At 44.9% G+C, this 23,119-nt stretch overlaps 1 protein-coding gene across 2 annotated transcripts in view; it reads left to right on the top strand.

Annotated features, from left to right (window-relative positions):
* The first annotated feature begins 7,335 nt into the window (after positions 1-7,335).
* DOP1B (DOP1 leucine zipper like protein B) overlaps positions 7,336-23,119 on the top strand; it is a 39,746-nt gene continuing 23,962 nt past the window's right edge. Inside the window, exons 1-7 of one of the 2 annotated variants that reach the window (XM_053456781.1) lie at positions 7,336-7,459; positions 13,339-13,497; positions 20,230-20,411; positions 21,180-21,350; positions 21,907-22,096; positions 22,286-22,384; positions 22,888-23,011. In XM_053456781.1, the coding sequence (XP_053312756.1) occupies positions 13,360-13,497; positions 20,230-20,411; positions 21,180-21,350; positions 21,907-22,096; positions 22,286-22,384; positions 22,888-23,011 (904 nt within the window). In that variant the 5' untranslated portion in view covers positions 7,336-7,459; positions 13,339-13,359. The remainder of the gene's footprint in view (positions 7,460-13,338; positions 13,498-20,229; positions 20,412-21,179; positions 21,351-21,906; positions 22,097-22,285; positions 22,385-22,887; positions 23,012-23,119) is intronic. The other variant, XM_053456780.1, reaches the window with a different exon arrangement.

Raw genomic sequence — 23,119 nt, 5'->3', positions numbered from 1 at the left:
CAGGAACAGCACAAGAAGTGGCCGCTTTAATGAATGTATAGGAACTTCTTAATCACGCTTAAAGACCAAGCTAGAGGCCACTGTATTTCATGAGTCTATATCTACAATAAAACGTTACCCAGAAATAATAAAACTAAAGACAAATGAAGGTAATTTTATAAATGAGGTTAAAGATCTAGTCGACTGTTTAAATAAATACTTCTATTTTACAGATGAAGATGAAGATGAAGGATCCTTGTTAGCAAGGAGAAATAGTGTGACATGTAACATAGATGCATTTACAGAGGAATACGTTCTTGTTGAACTCTCCAAAGTAAAAACAGACAAATCTTTGGGAAGTGATGGGATACACCCAAAATTATTAAAAGAGCTTCAACGTGTCCTGGCAAAACCACTACCAGACACTAATGACATGAGTAGTTCCAGAAGACTGAAAGCTGGCAACCGCAGTACCACTGCACAAATAAAGGTAGTAGGGAAGACTCGGCCAACTTTAGACCAGTAAGTCTTAGGTCAGTAGTTGCCAAATTAAAGGAAAGAATTGTTGGTTATCTGGAAGTAAAGGGTTTGCATGATCAGGAACGGCACAGGTTTACTACAGGAAGATCTTGTCAAACTGACTACATTTTTTTTTTAACTGGGTAACTAAGATAATAGACCAGGGTAGAACTGTTGATCATGCCTGCAGTCTTTGGCTTTGGATGCCAGAATAGTTGAATGGATAAGACAATGGTTGAGTGACATAAGGCAAAAAGTTGTAGCTAATGGTGTATATTCCATGCTCACACAGCAATATTTACACATTGTGAGACTGTGAACCCCAGGGAGTTGATTGGCATGGCATCTGGGTACAGCTGCTATGCAGATTATACATATGGGTCCCTGGGGTGGAGCAATTGGAGAGCAGGGTGGGCCAATGCTCCACTTCCCCATTTTGTGGAAATTCCATGCCAGGTTTTCCAGGAGGCAAGAAGTCCACAGGATCCGGTCCGGGATTCCTATGGGGCCGGCATTAGGCACAGGTGCTGGACATTAAAAACCCCTGGAGCCTGATACTCAGAGAGACTGTTGGGGGAAGAGGAAGTTCCCTGTGCTCCCAGGGCAAGGAGAGGCCCTGAAGAAGACAATCCCTGAGCCAAGTGAGGCAATACCTGCCTGGACATTTTGTGTGCTGTCTGGGGGAGGTTTTCCAGAGCCTGGCGTAGCTGGGTCTGGCTGGGAGGTTGGGTTAGTGGGTGATTAGGCTGGTCAGTCTAGACCAGCATAGTTAAGTTAGAGAGGGCTCCAATTGGGAGCTAGGTTTTATTTTTATGATTTGGTTTTTGGGGTTTCAGCAATTAAGAATAAAGTGCTGTTTTGTTCAAAGCTGCTGTTCCTGACTCTGATTGCCCTAGAGGACTGTGCTTAGGACCCCTAAAAGTGACATGTATGGCCCTCATGCTATAGGGTTTGTCACAACATCCATGCTTATACACGCTTACACATACACATCCATGCTGACAAATTTACTCATACACATCCATGTTCATACACATCCACTCATGCTTACTCCCTCACTCACACTCTTACCTTAACCACAGCTTTCCCTGTGGCTGTGAGCAGCCTCGTATTTAACAGCAGGGTAACCTCACATTATGTGACCCCACTACGTTCCTGCCTCCCCGATTCTCGCTCCACCAGCATGTCACTGCTCCCGATGCACTTCTGCAAAAGGGCGGAGCTAATGTCACAGCGTCTGCTCCGATTGGAGGAACGGAGGAGAGAGCGTCCACGTGGCTCTGCTTTTTTGCAGACGTGCGGGAGAGTAAAGCAGATTCACAGAGAAAGAGAGGCGCAGAAACGCTTCTCCTTCTCCACAAATCTATCCAGAAACAACGTGTCTTGTCTCCTGTCAAAGTGCCGCCTGCGTCCCATGGACAGGGAGGCTCTGTCAACAAGACTTCCCAAGGGCTGCTTCCATCCAATGGAACGCTCTTCCTCAGCTTCTCCATCTCTCCCCGCCCTTCAAAAAATCCCGCAAGACCCTCTGCCCCAGGGACACCTATCCACTGAAAGGCTAACTCTTTTCCTTCCACCTACCTCCAGCTCAACTTTTTCAATATCACTCCAGAATATAATTATTTATTTAAATAATAACTCGAAACACTTATGTGACCGGTGGCACCTTTACCACATGTGTAACATACCGCCAACTATTTCTAGATTGCACACACGTTTGAGCAGAGCCCTCCTGAACTTTTGCTTCTATAACTCCTTATTGTTATGTTATACACTACTTACTGTGTCCTGTTTAACCATTGTACCCATACGATGGCCCTATATAAATCAATAAATAACAATAATGGTGGCCTACATGGCTAAAACACAAGAGGCAGGTAGAATGTATACATCTAAGAATGTAAATATCAGTGTTTCTACAATCACTTGTATTATTTTGTAACAAGTCAGTGATGTGTTTAACATCACAACATGAAAGAAAAAAAAAGCTTAGTCACAGTGACTTACCAAGTGAAATAAATCATCATCATGGCGGGCGGTAGAAAAGAGCATTCTGCTGGGATTTATTGGGATTTATTATGTCATTAAACTGATTACAAACAAGATATACTGGTGCCAAGTGTGCCAACCCCCAGGTTCTAAGCATTTGAAGTCGCTAAGGATTCCGAGGGGTTAAAATCCATTGGGCCACTCAAATTACCATACGGGTACGAAAGGGCCCGATCCCCGGCATAAAACCCAACCTGGCCAAAAGCGGCTTTGCCCATAAAAAGAGCGTCCGGTCCGTGAACCCCCGTGTTTCAAGCATTTGGGATAACTAACTGAGGATTTTGACTGATTGCAACAAAACATAAAGTCTAATAGCGCCATCTGCTGGTAGAGAAGAAATTAGGGATTTATTATTATTATTATCTTTTATTTAAATAGGGTAAACCCAGCTCGCAAGCTTACAATCTAATTATTAATATCGCTATTATATTTTCTTAGTAAACAATATATTCACTACATTTTTCAGTTCCATGCGTTGATGCAGCCAGGTGAAAAGTCGAGTTTCTTCCTGCTGAAGTTCTCGCAAATACTTCACTACTCGTCTATTGCTTCAGTAATGCGGAAATATCAAAGATCCACTCGCTGATTAAATGATAAAAACATCAACTTCGAAATGTTACGACACGAAAGTCATGTAATGCGTTGTTACCATCGTGAAACCCTACGCAGGAGCAGCTGTCTTCATAAACGTTTCCAGGGGGGCAAAAAAGTCCCATTTTTAAAAATGGCTGAAAGTTTTTGCCCTATGAATTATGTCCGTCCTCCCCCTATGAACCTTTTATTATTTATTTATATTCACACATAGTTAGTTCTTCATAATGCATAAAGAAGTCAACTAGTTAAAGTGTTCAGAATGTTGCGTCAGCCTTCAAGACGTCAGAGAATGCGTTAAATGCGCAGTTTAGTTTTAGGGTTTTTTTTACTTTTTCACTAGTTTTTGGTCAACACAAAACAAAAAATTTGGGACAAAATTAGGCAAGTGACTGTGCTGGCACGCAGTGTGTTTTAATTATTATTATATTTGTTTCTTATCATATTCATTGATAAATATTGGTGACAAAATCATGCATTTGACTGTGAAATTCCTGGGTAAGGGGGTTATAAATCAGTTGAGATACCTCTGTTAGTTCAACTGGGAAATAAAAGTATCTTGATTTGTTTCCAAAAAAGTTCTCAGTGCCGACGGTGAATATTCTTTCAAACCTTTTTAATAATCGGTGTTTGAAGTGTTGGTTGCCAATGTTTTTTGCATATTTGATTTGCTTTGTAAATGTCAATGAGCCATTTATTTCAAGGACAGTCACTGTAAACTCTTTGAAGCCCATTGAAACAATATATCTCTATATAAAGCACCCCTTTACTTTGTTTCTTTTCAGCTGATATATACGATAGGTTAGTATTTTGTTGTGAAAGTGAAGAGATCCGGTGCTCGTGGCCTGTGAAGACCTCAGATCATGGTGGGGTGGACCTTGTGAATGTAGAACGAGGTGGACCAGCCACACAACTATATCTGAGTGTAAAGATGGCTAAAATAAATTATATCAATAGACTAGCTGAGGAGACACTCGACAGCAAGAGTGAGGCTGTAGTTGGAGGAAGGAGGGGAGTTAAGCTTTCAGTTGATTGATTTTCCTTAAGAAGATGGTCTCAAGGGATTGTTTTTAGGATGGAGACTATAGGAGAGTCTGACATGGCAAGTCTGGGCAATCTAATGGATAGGAAAGCAAGAATACAAGCATGACTGGAAAAGAGCTGAGCAGAGGTGAAGATCATCAGAGGAGTGGAGGGACAGAGTAAGTATGTACAGAGAGCAGCAAGTGAACAGATTATAACAGATTATGGGGGGGTGCTGTTAGTGGAAGGATGGGTTAGGAAGATAACCCTGGCAGCAGCATTTATTATGGATTGTAAGGGGGCAAGAGGGGTATGAGGAAGACCATGTAAGACTGAGTTGCAGCAGTCAAGAAGAGGTGCATGAATTCAAAGAGGGTGGGGAGACATTGAGAGAGAGAGTGAGCATTAGAGAGTGAATGAAAGTGAAAAAGTGGGTGTAAGGGAAAGTGCGTAAGCATGAATGAAAGTAAAAAAAAAAAGAAAAGAAATGCAAATGGAAATTTGGGACTCTCTGCTTCTGTTTGTTTTGTTCGGGCTAATTTCATTCAAATTCATATTTGTACAAGTCAGAATGCCCAAGTCTAATATTGAGTGACTTTATCCATACCAAATCCATGCTTTAACTTATTCCTGGCTGTCACACCTCACTAAAGTGCACAATAAAGTATACAATCTTAAATGCTGATGTTGAGTCCAGCCTGTGGTGTGTATGTGTGTGTATGGCTGAATGTGGTGTGTATGTGGTGTGTATGGCTGAATGTGGTGTGTATGTGTGTGTATGGCTGAATGTGGTGTGTATGCGCGTGTATGGCTGAATGTGGTGTGTATGCGTGTACATGGCTGAATGTGGTTTATATGTGTGTGTATGGCTGAATGTGGTGTGTATGTGCGTGTATGGCTGAATGTGGTGTGTATGGCTGAATGTGGTGTGTGTGGCTGAGATGTGTAATGTGTATGTTGGAATGCATGTCTTTGGTTGAGGATACTGTGTCTGTTGGTTCGATTAAAGGTAATAACTTTGCATGGTGACAAATGGTTTGAAAAATCTTTTAATTTACCAGGGAAATATGTATGGGGGGTATAATGATGTTGTGAAGGTATGATGAAGGTGGTGGGGGGCAGATGGTGGGGGGGTATATAAGCTGTGTACACACTAATGGTGTAAAATACGGGGCTGGTATTTCATTATTTACAAGCCTGACAAATAGCACTAGGAGACGGTTCACCTAATTTACTTCCCTGATACTGGTGACAAACGGGAGAATGATTTTAATTTAGTAAAATTCCTCTTTTAAACTATGGAAATCAGATACTTGAGGGTGCCAAAAGTGAGTGCCGGCACAGTACACCATAAGTGGTATCCATAGGTGGTGCTACATCACCTCGGGTGTCACATCTCCGCGCACGTGATACACTTACCAGCTCTGAACCCTGTGGGCAGAGGTCTGTTCAGCTGCTATTGATTTCAGCGACAAGAATTGTCAGACCATGGAGGAGGAGGGCAGCTGCAGCTGCAGGGCTGCAACTTCTAGATCAGGTGTTTTCTTTTCTTTTCTTACAGAAGGATAAGGTTTCACACAGAGGACTTTAATATGCATTCTTCTATAGAGGGGGTCTCAGGGACATTAAACGCCCTTTAAGGTTGATAATAATGTTCAGACCCACAGCTGAGGATGGTGAATAATGATCATGTAGGATCCTGGGGCAACAGGAACTCCCCTTAAAATAATGCATCGCTAAATCAAGAGTTATGCGGGGCCAACTCAGCTCTTCTACAGGAGAAGCCCATTGTGTGGGCTCGATGATGCATAGTGATATGAAACGTAGACGCACTCTTTAGTGAATAGACCCCTCTTTGTGTCCATGTAGAGCTTAACACAGCAACAGCACAAGGAAAGAGGCAATATCTATGTATGCATACACACAGCCGCACACAACTACGCAGCCGCACACAACTACGCAGCCGCATGCATGGATACAGAGGCTCCCCACGTAACTGCATACCCCCTGCCTGCGACGCACGCGCATTTACGCTCCTGCCTGCGCAGAGTATCTCTGCTCCCGTGACTGCAGGCTGCGGGAATGCGGTGACTCTGAGCCTTACATTTCTACTGACAGCGTACACTTACTGACTGCGACGAGTTATTACAGAACCACATTCTTACCACCTGACCCTGTCACATGACAGGAAGTGAAAAGCACCCTCCGCAAACACCGATCATGCTACAGAAATGGAGTCCGAGCGTCCGCAATTACCCCTGCGGCTGCCGCAGGAGATTTCTCTTCATTAGAGCGTGTTCGTAACATGACTGCCCTCATAATGTCCCTTAAACAATAAAGACCCCTTTGGTTCACCAGACCCACGCGCCCACCTTCTGTCGTTTGATAATTGCATAAAAGCTGTAGTGAGCTTGTCTTGTAATGTAAGCAAGTTTTACTTTACTCAGGGAGTGGCAGGTAAGTGGAACAAACTCCCAGCAGAAGTGGTAGATGCTAATACAGTGAGAGAATTTGCCTGGGATAGGTTTATTACCATCTAGAATGTAACACTGGGGCAGACTAGACAGGCCCAATGGGTTTCAATATCTGCCAACAAATTCTACGTTTGGGTGTAAGCTCTTTGACCCGGGCCTTACTCGTGCGCTGTTTGTGTAAATCCAAATCATTACGTCCTGCTGGCCCGTTATACAGAGCAGTGATCATAATAATTTGGCCTTAAATAAAGCAGACCAAAAATTGGTTTTATTCATCAATATTAACCCTTACATCACCTCATCTGCCCCTTAATGTGTGTAAAATATATACTGAATCCAGCGTGTAAACCCCTCTACTGCTTGATATGAAGGAGTTAACACATCGGGCCCATCATAATGTGAGTACGCGCACTTCTATCTGGGCTCTGGGGAAGAAGAGGTTAAACTGGGTGACATCACCAGCATGAGAACCAGACGAACCAGCCAGTCCGCAGCTGGACTGTACCATATGGTCCATGGGGGGAGCCATCACAAAACATTTTCCATTACTCTGTAGCAGTGCCTTACCTGGTGTTGTTCTCGGTTAGAATAGAATCTGAAATGCTTTGAGTGCATACAGTGTGTAGCAGGTTGTAGCACTGCCTATTCCCCCGCGATAATCTTAGTCCATTCACCCCCGCCTACCGCGCTGGTGGTGGTTTCCGGACTCTGCCCCGCACTGTCAGGCTGCTGTGGTGTCAGAGCAGAGCGGCGGTGCCCGGATTCGAGCTCTGACAGACCGGGGTGACGAGGAGGGGATGCGCTGACTGGAGCCGGCTGAGCAGGTGGGTGTAACGCGCGGGTATTCACTATACAGGGCATTTCTGGGGTGTCATAGAGCTCTGCTGGGGCACCTGTACTAGTGATGACTCCTGCATCACCACTGGCTGGGGGACTCATGTGGTTTCCCCATCATCCAGCAGGAGCATTAGCCCAGGTGGCTCACTCAGTGACATGTTTCACTGAAAGCTGTGCTGAGGGCTGAGGACATTGAGAACCTGTCAACATAGATGAGAGTGATGGGAGTTGCATGCCTGTAGCTTTATTCACATGCCCTGAGAGCTGACATCACTTGTCTGAGGGTGATTGGAATGGTAGTGCTGGGAGTGCGGTTGCCCAATAGTTGCTTCCTCCTTGTATAGCTGCTGCACCGGGTTAATCATGGGGTCTGCATGGCGGCCCAATCGTGCCCCCAGTAGCCCCGCCGGGGAACAGGTGGCCATTCGCTCACTACTGCTCTACTAACCAACCTGGATGGGCCTCCAACAAATAGCGTGCAACTCCCATCACCCAAGGCTCGCTCGCCTGGCTGTGAGCAATGGAAATCGTAGTCCTCCCAGAAGGCGGCAATTGCCCCAGTTACAAGAATACATTAATGAGAATAAATACAATGAATTACCCTAAAATACACGATTAGCGCCCTTACTGCGTCTCCAGCGCGTCGGCCCCGTGTAATAACCTTCATGTATGTGCGGCATGCATGCTCTCTGTACTGAATCTGCATGCACTACTTGGCCTGGAGGTAAATGCGTGAGCCTGGGGGGTAAATAATGTTTGGTTCATTAACCCCCACACGGCTGGAAAGCATACCTGCCCTGCTACATACACCGACATGCTGAACCCAGAGCGTGCGGCTGCTGCAGAAGCTCTTGGCGGCCTGGAATGACCTGCTAGCTTCAGACAGGCGGTATTAGGAATGTGATAAAAGCGAGTCTCTGCGGCTTCGCTGCTCATCTCTACCCTGTTTGTATTCAAATAAAAGTTCTGCTTCCTCTGTGGCCATAAAGAGAACAGGGATCTGCTTTCTTCTCTCACTCTTCCTCTTTATCATAATAAATACGGAATTCGATCATTTCCCAAGTGCGGGGGATTGTATTTATTACGTGTAATTCTTCAAGAACCTTGAAACAGACACATAGAAATCGAAAGCAGATCTGAAACATTCAGACCCCAATGCCGATCCCATGCCTGTGTAAATTCCCTTATTGTACCGGTATTAGCCTCTACCACTTCTGCTGGAAGGTTGTTCCATTTATCTACTACACTCTCAGTAAAGGAAACCTTTCTTACATTACATCTAAGCCTCTGATTTTCTAGTTTTAGATTATGATCTCTCAAATGTTTGCGACACATTAATTTATCTGATGAAATTTAAGGGTGCGTTAACCTATTTACACTGTACAGTAAATATCAGTATAACATATATAATACTATAGTTAAATAAGCCTATATAGTAAATATCGGTATAATATATATATAATAATATAGTTAATTTATTCTATACAGTAAATATTAGTAAACTGTATATAATACTATAGTTTATTCTATGTAGTATATATCCGTGTTATATGCCCTTTTTCGTATAATGTTATAATATATATTATTGTGAGGTCACACGTGGGGTCGCTGTGACATATAACGCTTCTCACGGAGGTGGCCGTGGCTCGGGAATTTGGTGGCGTGTGAGGGGCAGCCCGGCTGCTGCGAACGTCACAAGCAGACTGTGACACGGGAATCGGATATCTGTAGAAGAGAAATGTCAGCTTTCCCGTCTTCAACTAATTTGGTTGAGATTTAGGAGCCACTTTTTTCCAACGATACAAATAATACACATACTTACATACTTTCACACGCTAACACACACTGTTACATACTAACCCACACATTAACATACTAACATATGCAGTAAGATACTTATATACAGTCACATATTTGCATACACGCACAATAACATACTTTCATACACACACATACTAACACGCACAATAACATACTTTCATACACACACATACTAACACACACAATAACATACTTTCACACACATATACACTAACACGCACAATAACATACTTTCACACACATACTAACACGCACAATAACATACTTTCATACACACACATACTAACACACACAATAACATACTTTCACACACATATACACTAACACACACAATAACATACTTTCATACACACGCATGCTAACATACCCTTTTTGTTTTTACCTCTAATTTTGATGGCTTCTTACACGCTCTTTTACATCTGTGTGCCGGGAAATTACATCATCTGCTGGAAGCGATTTCTTGTTGCCATGGTGACATGGTTGGTTGAGTCCTGCGCTTTACCCAAGTTCTACAATATATTGCTCTGTCCACAAAATAAAGCTATGTGAAGGGGTTCGTGTAACCCACCTTATATGTGTGCGTCTGCATAATTATTCCTCCCCGTTACAATATATCTCAGCTGTTGCTAATTGTTGATTGGTTAAGGCAATGTTTGTAAGGGCCCAATAAGGACAGGAAATTCGCAGAGGTAATCATTTCTGTGCAACAAAGAATGAACATTAAAGAACATCGTGAGTATTTTATGGGGCTGAGTATTTTATGGGGCTTCTATAGGTCACAGCTCCCCGTAGGCCGGGGATTCTCGGCTGGGCCGTTCCGTGGCCGCTTTGTGTCTGGCAGGTTGTTAAACAATCGTTTTCAGTAGGAAGCGACGTGTTTACAGTCCCAGCCGGGGACGCAGGAATCACCCAGAATACATTCCGCCATTCAGTGACTGCTCACCACCCATCGGCTTCCGCGGACTGCGTGTGGCTTTAACCCTACGATGATTAAAGGGAGAGTATAACACCCCAGACAGCGTCACCACAAAATAACGCACAGAAAAGTAATAAATAAAGCACTTGCTTTAGGGAGAAGCTGCGGCTGCAGAGCTGCAGCTCACCTCCTCCTCCTGGGGTGACAGCTGACCTCCCCCGGGGCTGCGCACTTAATGGGTTTTTAAACTTTTATAATATGTACGACGTTAAAATGTCCATTAGAAGAAGTCTTTGGTTGAAACGTTGAATTGGGCCGACATAGGCAGAGATGTGAAGACGCTTCCCGGCCCTCGGAGATCTCTTCTCCGTTTCAGCCGCATTATGGAGATTGTCTGGACTGCCTTCTAGTGAGGAATATTTACCAGTTGCCCATTTGTCCCGATCTAAAGACTCGGACCTCAATCAGTCGTTGGTCTCGTATTAGATTCGGGAGCCGTATGTCTGTCCCGCGCATGTTTAAATCCCCTCACTGTATTACCCTCTACCACTTCTGCTGGGAGCAGAGCTGGATTAACGGTGGAGCAATTGCTCCGGGGGACGACGTTCTGATGGATCTATGCCTCTCGCCTGTCCCACAAAGCAGTGATCCGATCGGGCCCCGCAACGTGCGGGAATCATCCCGCCTCCCTGACACTGCGCCCCCGGAAATGACATCACTTCCCTGCGCGGTGTCAGGGAGGGAGGATGATTGGCCAGTGCTGCATCCTCCTCTGTAATACTGCGTGTTTCTGTATATACACCGATCGGCCATAACATTGTGACAGGTGAAGGAATAACCCGGTCTGCAGGGGTCGGTATTTCGCAAAAGTGGCCCAAGGAAGGAAAAGCGATGAACCGGCGACAGGGTCATGCACGGGTCATTGATACACGTGGGGGGGAGGCCGGCCCGTGTGGTTGAATCCAACAGAACACGCAGAGCGTCGCAGTTTGTTGTGTACGGGGGCCGCGTAGCCGCAGAGCAGTCAGGGAGCCCACGCTGACCCCCGACCACTGCCGAAAGCGCCTACAATGGGCCCGTGAGCAGAAGAACCGGATCGCTGAGCCATGGAAGAAGGAGGCCGCTCTGATCACGTTTTCTTTTACATCACGTGGACGGCCAGGTGTGTCGTTCACCTGGAGAACACGAGGCACCCGGACGTGTCCATGGGGGCCGCACCTCGCAGTTTACAGGATTTAAAGGATCTGCTGCTAACATGTGTGGATAGAAGTTAGGAGGATGAAACGTAAAAGGCAGACAAGCAAGTAAAAAGGGAAAAAGTGAGGAATGTGAGAAGTGAGATGGAGAAAAGAGATATTGAGCAAAAGAAATCCCCAAAGAAAAAACGGGTTGCTGGAGCCATGAAAACCAGAGAAGCGGCTCTTCCAGTACAATTGCTCCTTAATCCAGCCATGGCTGGGAGGCTGTTCCACTCATCCACAACCCTCTAAATGGAATAAAACTTTCTTACATTACATCTAAGCCTCTGACAGCATGCAGACTGCGCAGCATTGATCTGAATTACAGAGATCCGCTTATAAATGTGGTTAATTATTAATCAGGAGCAGACGGCTGTCTATCAACCTAAGATTTATCTCCTGAAAAAGACAGGTGGGCCGTGTTCTGATCTGATATGAAGATCTGTCTGTACGTCGCCTGTTCTTCACCTTAGGAACTTTAACCTCTTATGTGAATAGACGGACAGGCAGTTTGTTGCTCTGGATGGATTCCTGTGCATGATGGGATTTGTAATCAAAAGCAGCCGTAGTGGCAGGAAGAATGCGCACGAGTCTCTTTAAACCTGTTAAAGCCCAGTTTACACAACGTACATAAACCATCCAGTTCTAAGATCCCTGGTTGAGTTTCTTAGCGAGGGGCCGCCCTGTGCTCTGCATTACGGTATTTCCCCGGCGTGAAGCTGCGTACATTGATTACAGGGGCAATTCCTGCCCAAGCTTCAGAGCAAATATTTGCTCCCATCCCAACTTTGTTTGAACTTCTTTCTGAAGAATGAGAAATTGACTGCATGTACACGTAAAAAAAATTATTGTTTTTAAGTATATTATATATATATATATATATATATATATATATATATATATATATATATATATATATATATATATATCGGTAAATAATGTATATTATTTATTATATATATATATATATATATATATATATATATATATATATATATATATATAATATAATACATTATTTGAACTAGTTTTATTAAAAAAAAAAAAAAAAAAGACAAATAACTGAAATTCTGCTACTTTAATCTGAAAAAAAGATCTGTCTTTGAACACTGGGTCGGACACCGCAAAGCCACACCTTGTTATACTGGTTCATCGAGAACCTGCTTGGCACCCAGATCTTTTTTTCCCCGTTTTTCCTCCCCTGATGCCCCTCTCTTCTAGGAGCCGGGTACGAGTGTATCACCGGGTTCTGCAGCCCTAACACCCCAAATAATGTGTATAATAACAATAACAGATGGAAACGGGTTTATATGTTCCCCTGGTGTAAAAAAAAAACTAATTATTACTCTAAATGCCTTATGTAAATTGCTCATAATACACACCCCTAGCCACGCCTCCAACCACACCCAATAAAACAAACATGCCCCCGGCTATTGGAAGATAAATGTTAAAGGCGGAGCCTAGACGGTCCGTCTTCAGAGTCCGCGGGGGGGGGGGCTGACAGAGACAGCTGAATAGGGCTACTGGGGGCAATCATCCTGCTTCTGCCCCGGACCTTATACTAAGTAGCTTTTTACTACGTGCGATTAGGAGATCATTTATAACGCCCAAATTAGTTTTAATGCAACACTTTATAGGCGGAGTTATCGCGGAGCCAGCTCCGCAGGAAGTGAATGCATCAACATCCTGTTTAAACCTCTCTTAAAGAGACAGCGCTTTGTCCTCTCTCCCCACTTCCGTAATATCAACGCTTTTCTTACTTTCTTATAAAATCTGTATAGAAATTTTTTTTTTGGGGGGGGGTGAATACATAATAATAAGTTTGTCAAGTAACGAGCTTTTATTATTACTGAATAATTCTATTTCCACCTTAACCTGTTTTTTTTTTTAGGGTTTGAAGCAAGAATGAAAGATGGACCCTGAGGAACAAGAGTTGTTGGGGGATTACCGCTACCGCAATTATTCCTCGGTGATCGAGAAAGCCCTGAGAAACTTCGAGTCTTCGAGCGAGTGGGCAGATCTTATATCCTCACTCGGCAAACTAAATAAGGTACGTCTAGCTGTTTAATTTTGAATGTTTTCTTTTTAAAGAGATGTATATTGCCGTTGACCACGTTGAACTGCGTAGTATGAAACAGCAAGGCAGCGGATGGTGTGTTCTCACACACTGACGTTAGAGTTTGTGATATATATATATATATATATATATATATATATAATCTCGGGTGAGATTTGGGTCTTGCCCCTATATCCTGTTAGCGTCCTGTTAGCGTTGGGTGTTTGCGTTTCTGTGTGACGAGCCGCGTCTGCTGTCTCTTCTTACCTTGGAATAAGACGGTATTAGAATCGGCGAGTGTGAACCTTGAAGGCCTGAGATAAGCGATCAGTTAATGCCAAGCTGGATCTGACTTAATCACCGCTAACCGAACAGGTATGACAAGTACATGTTACATCGGTCTATAGAGCTTTTTATTTATTTCATTATTATCCTGAAACAAAAGGCTTTTATAATGATTGAGCCCTCAAAAGCAGTTTGGCCCACGTGGTGACGTCTATTTTCTACCTAGAGATTATTTCTATAGCATGATTATCTATGAATAGCTGAACGCGTCCTAAGAAAAATAAATGCTTCTCAAGGTGAATTGTAAGCCATTTATATATATCCTCCCGTAGCGAGAAACGCGCCTGGGCCGCCAGCACGCACAGGGTTAAAGGAATGCACATACATTGGAGTCCATTAATTTCCTTTACCTTTTTAGTGTGTTCAGTATTTAGTATTTTATTATAAATATGTATGTGTGTGTGTATGTGTGTGTGTGTATATATATATATATAAATATATAGCGCAATGCTAATACCTCTTGCTCTGGGTACCTGTAAGGGGGGATATGGGATGCGGGTAGAAGATCCTGAAGACCCAAAATAAATTAAAAAAATTACAATATTTTAATATTTTGATCTAGTAATAAAAACATGGTGGAGTTTCCTTTTTTAAGCACTAAACATACATGTTTATTCTGCGCGGTTGGATGGGGTCGGCTGCCCGGCCCGTGGGATGTTTTTACTCCGTGATCCGTTTGCTCGCTCCGTCCCGTTGTGTGCGATCCGGATTCTGGAAATGAGTTGTGGGTTTTGGATGATCGCGCAGGGTGCGGCTCTTTCAGTCGATGCCAATTCCCAGCACATCCGCTGCTCCCCGCCGTCAGACTCGTTAATCGGTCGCAACCCGGTTTATTAGAAAAGCATCGTTTTAAAGGCACTAATGCCAAATATTTTATCAGATCAGCTTGTTTTCATGCTATGTGACTTTAGTCTGACCTCTGTGCCCAATCAAGGTGTTCATTGTCGTCTAGCAGGTTAACCTGTTAATTCCTGCTGCAGGCTTAGTGGCCCAAATTCTATAGCCGGTGAAGACATTAACCGGCTGGAATAAATGGCTACGTGAACTCGTTTGCTGTCACTATCCCTTTACAATGAGTTTAAAGAGCCAAGCATTGTACAGGCTGCGCAGGTTTTTATTAGTGGGCTGGGGTAAAATAAAGCGATGCACAAAAAATGTGAAAAGAATTACATCGAAATAGAATGACGCGGAGGGTGCATTAGAATTATTACCATAAAAAAACTGATACAAGATTCTGAAACTAAGTAAACTTGAGTGATTCCTCAAGCTGTTTCCGATCAACGGATAAATGAGTCACATGCCAAACACCATTTAAAGGGACATTACCGACCAAGAAGCTGCGGCCTTGCTGCTGTAGTCAGTGGATCTAGGCCAAGGGCCACTCTGCGCTGTTAAGTGCTCACTTTCTTAAAGGCACACAGCTCCTTTTATTGCTTTCGGTATGCCGACCCGATGGGGTTCGCCGCCTTGGATCGAGCCTAGAGCGGCCCCACAGGTAAAGATACCCCCTGGCTGCAGTTGCTCGCTTGCTCCGTGATCCAACTATTCTTGCCATATATTGGCTACTTGAAGCAACCAATCAGTGGCAGGAAAGAGCTCCTATTAAGTGCCGGCACCGGAAGTTGTATACGCGTATTGCGTAGATGTCTTCCGCCGGCCCTGCAAGACACCCGGGAGTCTGCTCTGGTAAGTCGGGGGGGGGGGTTAAAATGCATCGTGCGGATGTTCACCGGCAACGGCGCATCGCCACTGCCGGTGAACGTCCGTGCGATGCGCTTAGACAACCTCCCGTGCCGGTACTCCCCCCGTGGAAAGTGCCGGGAGGGGATGCTGTCTGAGCGGATCAGACAGTAGGATGCAGGTCCCCTGCACCGCTGCGGGGGATCTGTATCCTAACCCCGCTGCCTGCCCGGCGCCCGGAACTGCATGTCCCGGGCGTCGGGCGCTAGACCCCAAATATAGGCCGCACCCCCACTTTAAAGACTTAAAGTGGGGGAAAAAAGTGCGGCCTATATTCGGGCCAATACGGTAATTTTATGGCGCTGCTTCTTCAGATGGTTTGCACAGAGGTCACCGAGGCGGCTGGGGACTCGCGTGCCACGGAGGGTCTCTGTAGACAGAGTTCTGTGGATTGTAACATTGAAGTCCAATAAGAAATGGATGACTTGTCTTTGTAGCAAAATCGCAAAATTTTACCCCAAAAACCTGTTTGTAACCCCCCCCCCCCGCGCACTCTAATGCCTCCTGTTCTCGTCTTGCGTTTTCGATGTTCTTAAATCGAATCTCATGTGGCCGCATTACGCGGGAGCTCACCCCCTACCTGTGCCATGTATTCATTATAAATGTGATGCCACCTTGGCTTTCTGTCGCTGTTTGCTTCTTCATCGGGATGCCAAGGCCTGCTTGTGCGGTGTGAACGCTGAATGGAGGTTATTGTAGGAGACGTCTCGGTACGAATAACATTCTGGGTAAACATTTGGAGAGTCACGCTGACCTTTCGGTTAGTCCGTCGTTTAACAATAGACCCCTGTCCCTGGTATCAATACAGAGTTCCAGCACAACACGTCGGGGTTTTCTCTCTAGATACTCTCGAAATGTATCGGACGTTTGGTTACAAAAAAGGTGACTGCTTTAATTTGCTGTCTTTATCTGTCACAAAAGAAAGACTTGCAGCCGGTCGTTGGCAGGCAAGCACCCCTGTCAGAACCAGTGGGAGGCCTTTTTGCACATACATGCATTGACTCTCAGACAGCGCTGGGGCTCCCGCACGAGACAGCCCATACAATGTTTAGTTAAATCAGTGACTTTTTTTTTTTTACTCTCATTGAACTATATATTACACAGGGCCAGTTCAGCCCCTCACGCGGAAAAACCTTCCAGTGTTGGCCCTTCGTAATGGACAGTAAAGCCAAGAAGTTGAAACCACAACGCTCCATTTAGTGAATAAACCCCATACTCCTGCTATGTTCTTTAACGTTCTCCTCTGTCCCCGTACTTCGAGAGGCAGAGGACTGGGGTGCGACTAGGTGAGATTCCATCACCAGGGGGCAGAAGTAACGCCCAACTAAATGCCACTAACCCCCTTCCACCCACATTAACCTAAATACTTGGATATTCCCGCGCTATGCCAGCGACACAGACTCGGTGCCACTGTGTTAATGATGGAGCCCAACCACTGAGAGTGTGCACGTGCGTGGTGTCTGCGCATGCACACAGGGCTAATGCTCCTGATTGGCTGGCTGACTCAGGGAGCAGTCACTGGTGAAGCTGGGATATGTTGCTCAAAATGCATGGGGAATAAACATGGATGGATGTAAAACCCGTCCCTTTCTATCTGTGTTCTCCTTAAAAGAAATAAAAAGTGAATTTTTGATCACAAATCCAAATTAGCATCAAATGTTTATATTGTGGGGAACGACCCAGACTTCGAATAGTTTTCTCACAACCCACGCATGGCGAGGAGGCCTGGCGCTGATTGACAAGACATGTCAGACCATGGAGGAGGGAGGCAGCTGCAGCAACAGAGCTGCAACTTCTGTGTCAACTCTGACTGTCTCTTTGACCGCTGAGGCTGTGTCAGCGCAGCAGAGAATGTTGCTTATCTTCCGCTTGCTGCAGCTTCTGTGTCTGATTGGGTAGGTCACCTGCATGCGCGGCCCACACGTATGTACCATCACGTCTAATGGATATATTATCTCAAAGGGGGATAGCAGCGTACTTAGTAAATTTATAGAGGAAATAATGGTGTTGGTTTTTTATACCCGTTAGGGAGGTATCTATGAAGAGCTTAACTTGTCCTGGACAAATATAATCTCCCTTCCAACCCATAGTATTCATTCATATATATATTAATATATTATATATTATATGTATTCGGCGGCGCTGTACGTCAGACCCTCTGTGTTTCGTCGGTCAGGACCCGTTGTGATACAGTCCGCGTTCTTGCCGTTGTGTATTTAGCAGCAGCTCCGCATCCGGTTCCCGAATGTTTGCTCTGACAGCCGCACCCTGAGTGCGATGTGACGGCACACGTGAGAACTCACAGCACACGCTCCGTTTAAAGGGACCCCCTAAGAGAGCAACGCGTACAAAAATACTCTGTAAGCACTTTTACATGTGTTGTATAAAGTAGACCAAAACATTGACTTATTTCAGGGGGGGCTGACTGTCGGTAAGCGGATCGCACGCAAGGAGGTGTGTTTGGCCGACGACATCCCCGCACGGCAAACGTGAAATTACAAGGAGGCCATCACGGAAATTGAAAGGGACCTCTCAGCTATCATATGCATTAAAGTGCAAACATAACCAGCGTCGCTGATCCTGAGAGGATGGACTGTCGTGTATTATATTAAGATATAAACACAGCCGTGTATACAGGCAGTCACTTTGGAAGCTGTACTTAGTTACTGTGCCCAATCATAAAATAATAAATATTCTAGCAGACGGTCCGTTTCATTGGTGGCTGTAATGGTGAAGCCAGCCAATAGAAGGTCTGCGAATGTGCCGTAAAATGAGTCGTAATAGTTAATAGGCGGAATGTACGTTGAATGAATTAAGCAATATCTTGAATTAAGGCGATAAATAGAAAATTGATTAACCAGAGGCCATGAATTTCTTTAGTCTCAAGACTATTGTGTATGTAACGCACGCGTAGAAGATCATCCAGACGGTTTTGAAGCTGTTGTTCTCAGCGATGTATTTACCTTCGGTGCTGCCCTAGACCTGATCCGGGGCAGATCCCCCAGCTGCCCCCTCCGAGGCTGCCATCTTCACCGCATTAAAAGGAGCTGCGCTGCATTAAGACCTGGAACACCGGGAAATGACGTCTTAATACAGTCTATGGTGTCTGTGCTAGGCCGGCACAGCCTCCGTCTTGTAAATGAGCCGGGCGGGGAGATCAGATGTAACCGGCCCACTGAGCGTCAGCGCCCCGGGGAGTCTGATAACCATACCTGGAGACTATCCGCATTTGACTCAAATTATCTGGGTCGTGGGAGCGGGGTCTTGACACGCCATGCCCATTTCCCTTTAAATGAGGGTGTTTCCAGTGACGTCAGCAGGAACGCCCACTGACATCAGTAGGAATACCCATGATGTCATGGAACCGCCCACCGACATCATGGGACCGCCTACTGACATCGGTGGGCAGTCCTGGCCGCGTCCTGTGAGGGCAGGCTCCTGGTAGCCGGAGGTCAGAAGTTCCCACGTATGCCGATAACCCAAGAGGGCGATCTCCCTCCCGGGATGGCAGCAGAGTCCGCCTGGGCCGGTTCTTCCACAGTCTCTGCTGAACCCAAAACTTTTGTATCCAAGTTGCACATGACAAAGGGAAATAATACAATGAGAAGGATCTGCTGAGGTTTATTTGCTTAACATACTAGGGAGTGCAATTTACTTTCTTGTCTAAGTGGAACAGCACCTTAAGGACCTTACGCTAACCATATAGGCTTCACGCGGGTGACACGCTGGTCCCCTGTCTGGGATTCAAAGGTTAATATGATGCAGAATGAGTGATAACATTGAAGGGAAGTCTAAAGGTGAAATTGCGGGTCTTATCTAAACAGAAGCTTTTTATTGAGCTGTTTTTGTTTCACACTCCTTTGTGTGCTTTGGAGATTGTGTGAGGCATGTAGGGAATTCACTGTTTCCCCTTCACATTCAGCGAGCTGAACACGTATGTGTATGTATTTAACCTCACATACAAACAGGTCTGGGACCAGCCGTTACTACATTACATTTTATTTATAGAGCACCAACAGAGTCCGTAGCGCTGTTACAATAGGGGGCGGTGAAAAGTCACTAACATTCAATTTGTCAACATAGGAAATGAACAATAACAATAACATACATGAGACATATCAGTCCCCAGTAGAAAATCATATATTCTCTGTTTGGTACGTAATCGAAACGTAAAGAATAATTCAGATTCCACGGGCTGCCTAAAGCGTTAGTGTTATAAATAGAAAGCGGTCCTAGCGGTTCTGGAAACTGGTCGTATCGGCCGATGGAATGTCCCTGCTAAGGTGATAGAGCCCTTTTCTGCACCATAATCTCGTATACATAACCGCAGAGGATTGATGGTCACGCGTTGCTTGTAACACGCGTGTAAATTGTTTCATCGGCATTCGACATCAGAATATTTGTGTCCCGCTCAGCGCGTAGAGAGTCGCGTCCGGCTGTTAAAAGGGAACCAAAAAAAAAAAATGTTTAGGAAACAGAGCTTTAAAGATTCCGCATTTTTGGATGATGGCTTATTTGTAATTAAACTATATTTTTGCAGTCTACAATCGACACACTTGTCACGTGTTTGTACATAAGTATGTGTGCAGGTTATATGTTTAAACGTCTGTTCCATGTCGCTGTCTCTTTCTATCCCCGCAGGCTTTGCAGAGCAATTTAAAGTACTGTTTACTTCCGAGGCGTCTGATCATCAGTAAGCGGTTGGCGCAATGTCTGCACCCGGCTCTCCCCAGCGGCGTGCACCTCAAAGCCCTGGAGACCTACGAGATCATATTCAAAATCATCGGGACGAAATGGCTGGCCAGAGATCTCTTCCTCTACAGGTAGGAGAAGTACGGCACTGTACCGTCGCTCGCCGGTATATGAGCAGTCACTGGTACGTGGAAGCGTCACTCCCATCGTGTCATCCTGAAAATCTCCAAACAGTAAAGTCAGATTAAAGTGTGATATTTGTTATTTTAATTAATTTTTAAATATTATTTAATTTATGTAGCGCCATCTTATTCGTTTATATACATGCTGTACACGTACACTACCGTCCAAAAGTTTGGGGTCACTTGGAAATTTCCCTATTTTTGTGTTGTGTTTTTTTTTTTTTTTTTTTAAACAAAAGCAAATGTCTGTTAAAGTAACATAAAATGGAAATCCAGCGCACACGGGGTTAATGTTGTAATGACTATCATTGCTGGAAACAGCTGTTTTGTTAATGGAATCTTTTCATAGGCGTACTGAGTCCCTTTATCACTCCCATCACTCCTGTGTCCCAATGGCCCTTTATCACTCCCATCACTCCTGTGTCCCAATGGCCCTTTATCACTCCCATCACTCCTGTGTTCCAATGGCCCTTTATCACTCCCATCACTTATCCTGTGTTCCAATGGCACGCTGTGTTCGCTGATCCAAGTTTAAGTTTAAAAGGCTAATTGATGGTTAGAAAACCCCAGCTATGATCATGTGAATCTGACAATTCACCCCTAGGCCCTATGGCCAGAGGCAAGAAATCCAGGTTTTTAAGTGTTTCAAGTTGAATGAACGGTTGTCACTTATTGTTTGCCTTTTTAATGTACGTTTTGTGTCTCCTTTCCCTGAAGTTCCGGATTGTTCCCGCTGCTGTCACACGCAGCCATGTCCGTGAGGCCGGTGCTCCTAGGTCTGTACGAGACGTATTTCCTTCCTCTTCAGAAATCGCTACTGCCGAGCCTTCAGGCCTTCATCACGGGCTTACTCCCAGGACTGGAAGAGGGCTCTGAAATTTACGAGAGGTAAGCGCAGGATCCTGGTATAAGAGTTGGGGGCCTGATCTAATCTGTAAAGACTGAGATCTTAATCAGTTATTAATCAACACTATTATTGTTATGAACAATGAAATCAACAAATATACAAAATTAACGGTAACATGAACACGCAAGACATCCGTGTATAATAAGAGAAGAGGCCACTGGTCCGAAGAGCTTACAATTTATCAGTCAAAACAAAAAAAGATGACAGTTTACCTCCTCAAAATAGGAAAGGATTATCCTCATAGAGGTTATGTTGGTTCCGTGTGATGCGGCACAGCTATCCGAGATGGAGTTTTAAAGGTAATAAACTGAATGGGGTCCACATTATTTATTGATCGATGATAAGCTTGCGAGCACGGCCGTCATGCTTAACACTCTGCGGGGGCAAAATGATGCTTAGTAACCTGCGTTATAAACATAAATTAATGAAATGAAATAAAATTTCCAAACTCACCCACTCCTCGACAATCCATCAGTTAGAATCTTACAGTATAAATCCTACGTGTTCCAAGGCAAATCTTTTTGTTGTCTTCCTGAGGACGGACATGTTACTCCAGAGGCTGGCCGTGGTGGAAGGACAGGAGGTGTTCTACGGCGCGCTCTGGGGCAGCGTCCTGGTCAACAGTTCCATCAGACTCCCGGCCTCGCTTTTTGTTGTCAGTCACATCAACAGAGACCTACCTGCCAAAGCACAGAGCCACATGCTGGGCAACGACAGTCAGCTGGCTGTAAGTATGTCGGGTGATATAAATGACAATGCGCACGCGTTCCAGGAACCTCGGCGGACCCCAACGGCTTCCTCCTCGCCATGGAGCTACCGTTGTAAGAATGCAAGGACAAGAATTATTTTCTTCTAAGCGTAGTCTTCCCCTCCCTCATAGTACGCGGTAACACTATATTGTACTTTCTGTCTGCAGATTAAAGCTCTCTGCGTCTCCGTTATGGATTCGAACGTTCTCGTGCAGAGGAACACGCTGGAGATTCTGCTCTTCTACTTCCCGTTCCACGCAGCTCTGGTACGCTCTGAGTTGGTGCTGATGTTTGTTGGTTGGTACCTGTGGTGTGTGTTGTGTAGAAGACGCTTGCTGTGCGTCTTGAAAGTTGCTAAGAATAATTTCTTGCCCCTAACAAGATGGTTTGAGCCGTAGAAGCCGACCAACTTTACGGTAAGACGTCTTGCATCATCGATCCAGGAACATACCTAACCTGAGCTTCTTGCAAGCGATTCTGTGAATTGAGGCTTGTATTGTCGGGGTATCTTATGCCACCAAGATAACCACAAAGTACCCTCTGCCTAGGCTGCTTTAAGGGAATGGGGGCATTGGGCTTCTACTCCTCTCTAGAAGATGATGAATCAAAACAGGGTCCAGATCTGAAACACCAAATTCCAGCCTAGTTCCTTCTCACCCAAACCTATTCTGCGAGTTGAGTATTCGCTTGATGGTCGGTACGTATGCTCACTGGCCATTGTATCAATGGGCCTGTAACGTGTCTCTAAACTGGCTATTTCTTTGTGTAGGTGCCCAGTGAATGCCCGATCCTGCTTCTCGAAGCCGATTTCATTCGCATTCTGTCGGCATCTATCCAAACTGTCCTCAGGAGGGACATGTCGCTGAACAGGAGGTTATTTGCCTGGCTGCTGGGTAAGTGAAATGTAGGGGGTCCCAATCCCCTCTGCTTTGACAGGTTCCATTATGCCATCATGTGTTACTGAAACTACCCAGCAAATGTGTCTGTGGCCAACACCAACC

This window comes from Spea bombifrons, chromosome 2, assembly GCF_027358695.1.
Source record: "Spea bombifrons isolate aSpeBom1 chromosome 2, aSpeBom1.2.pri, whole genome shotgun sequence".
NCBI classification, from domain to species: domain Eukaryota; kingdom Metazoa; phylum Chordata; class Amphibia; order Anura; family Pelobatidae; genus Spea; species Spea bombifrons.
This window is presented reverse-complemented; position numbering and strand designations above follow the sequence as displayed.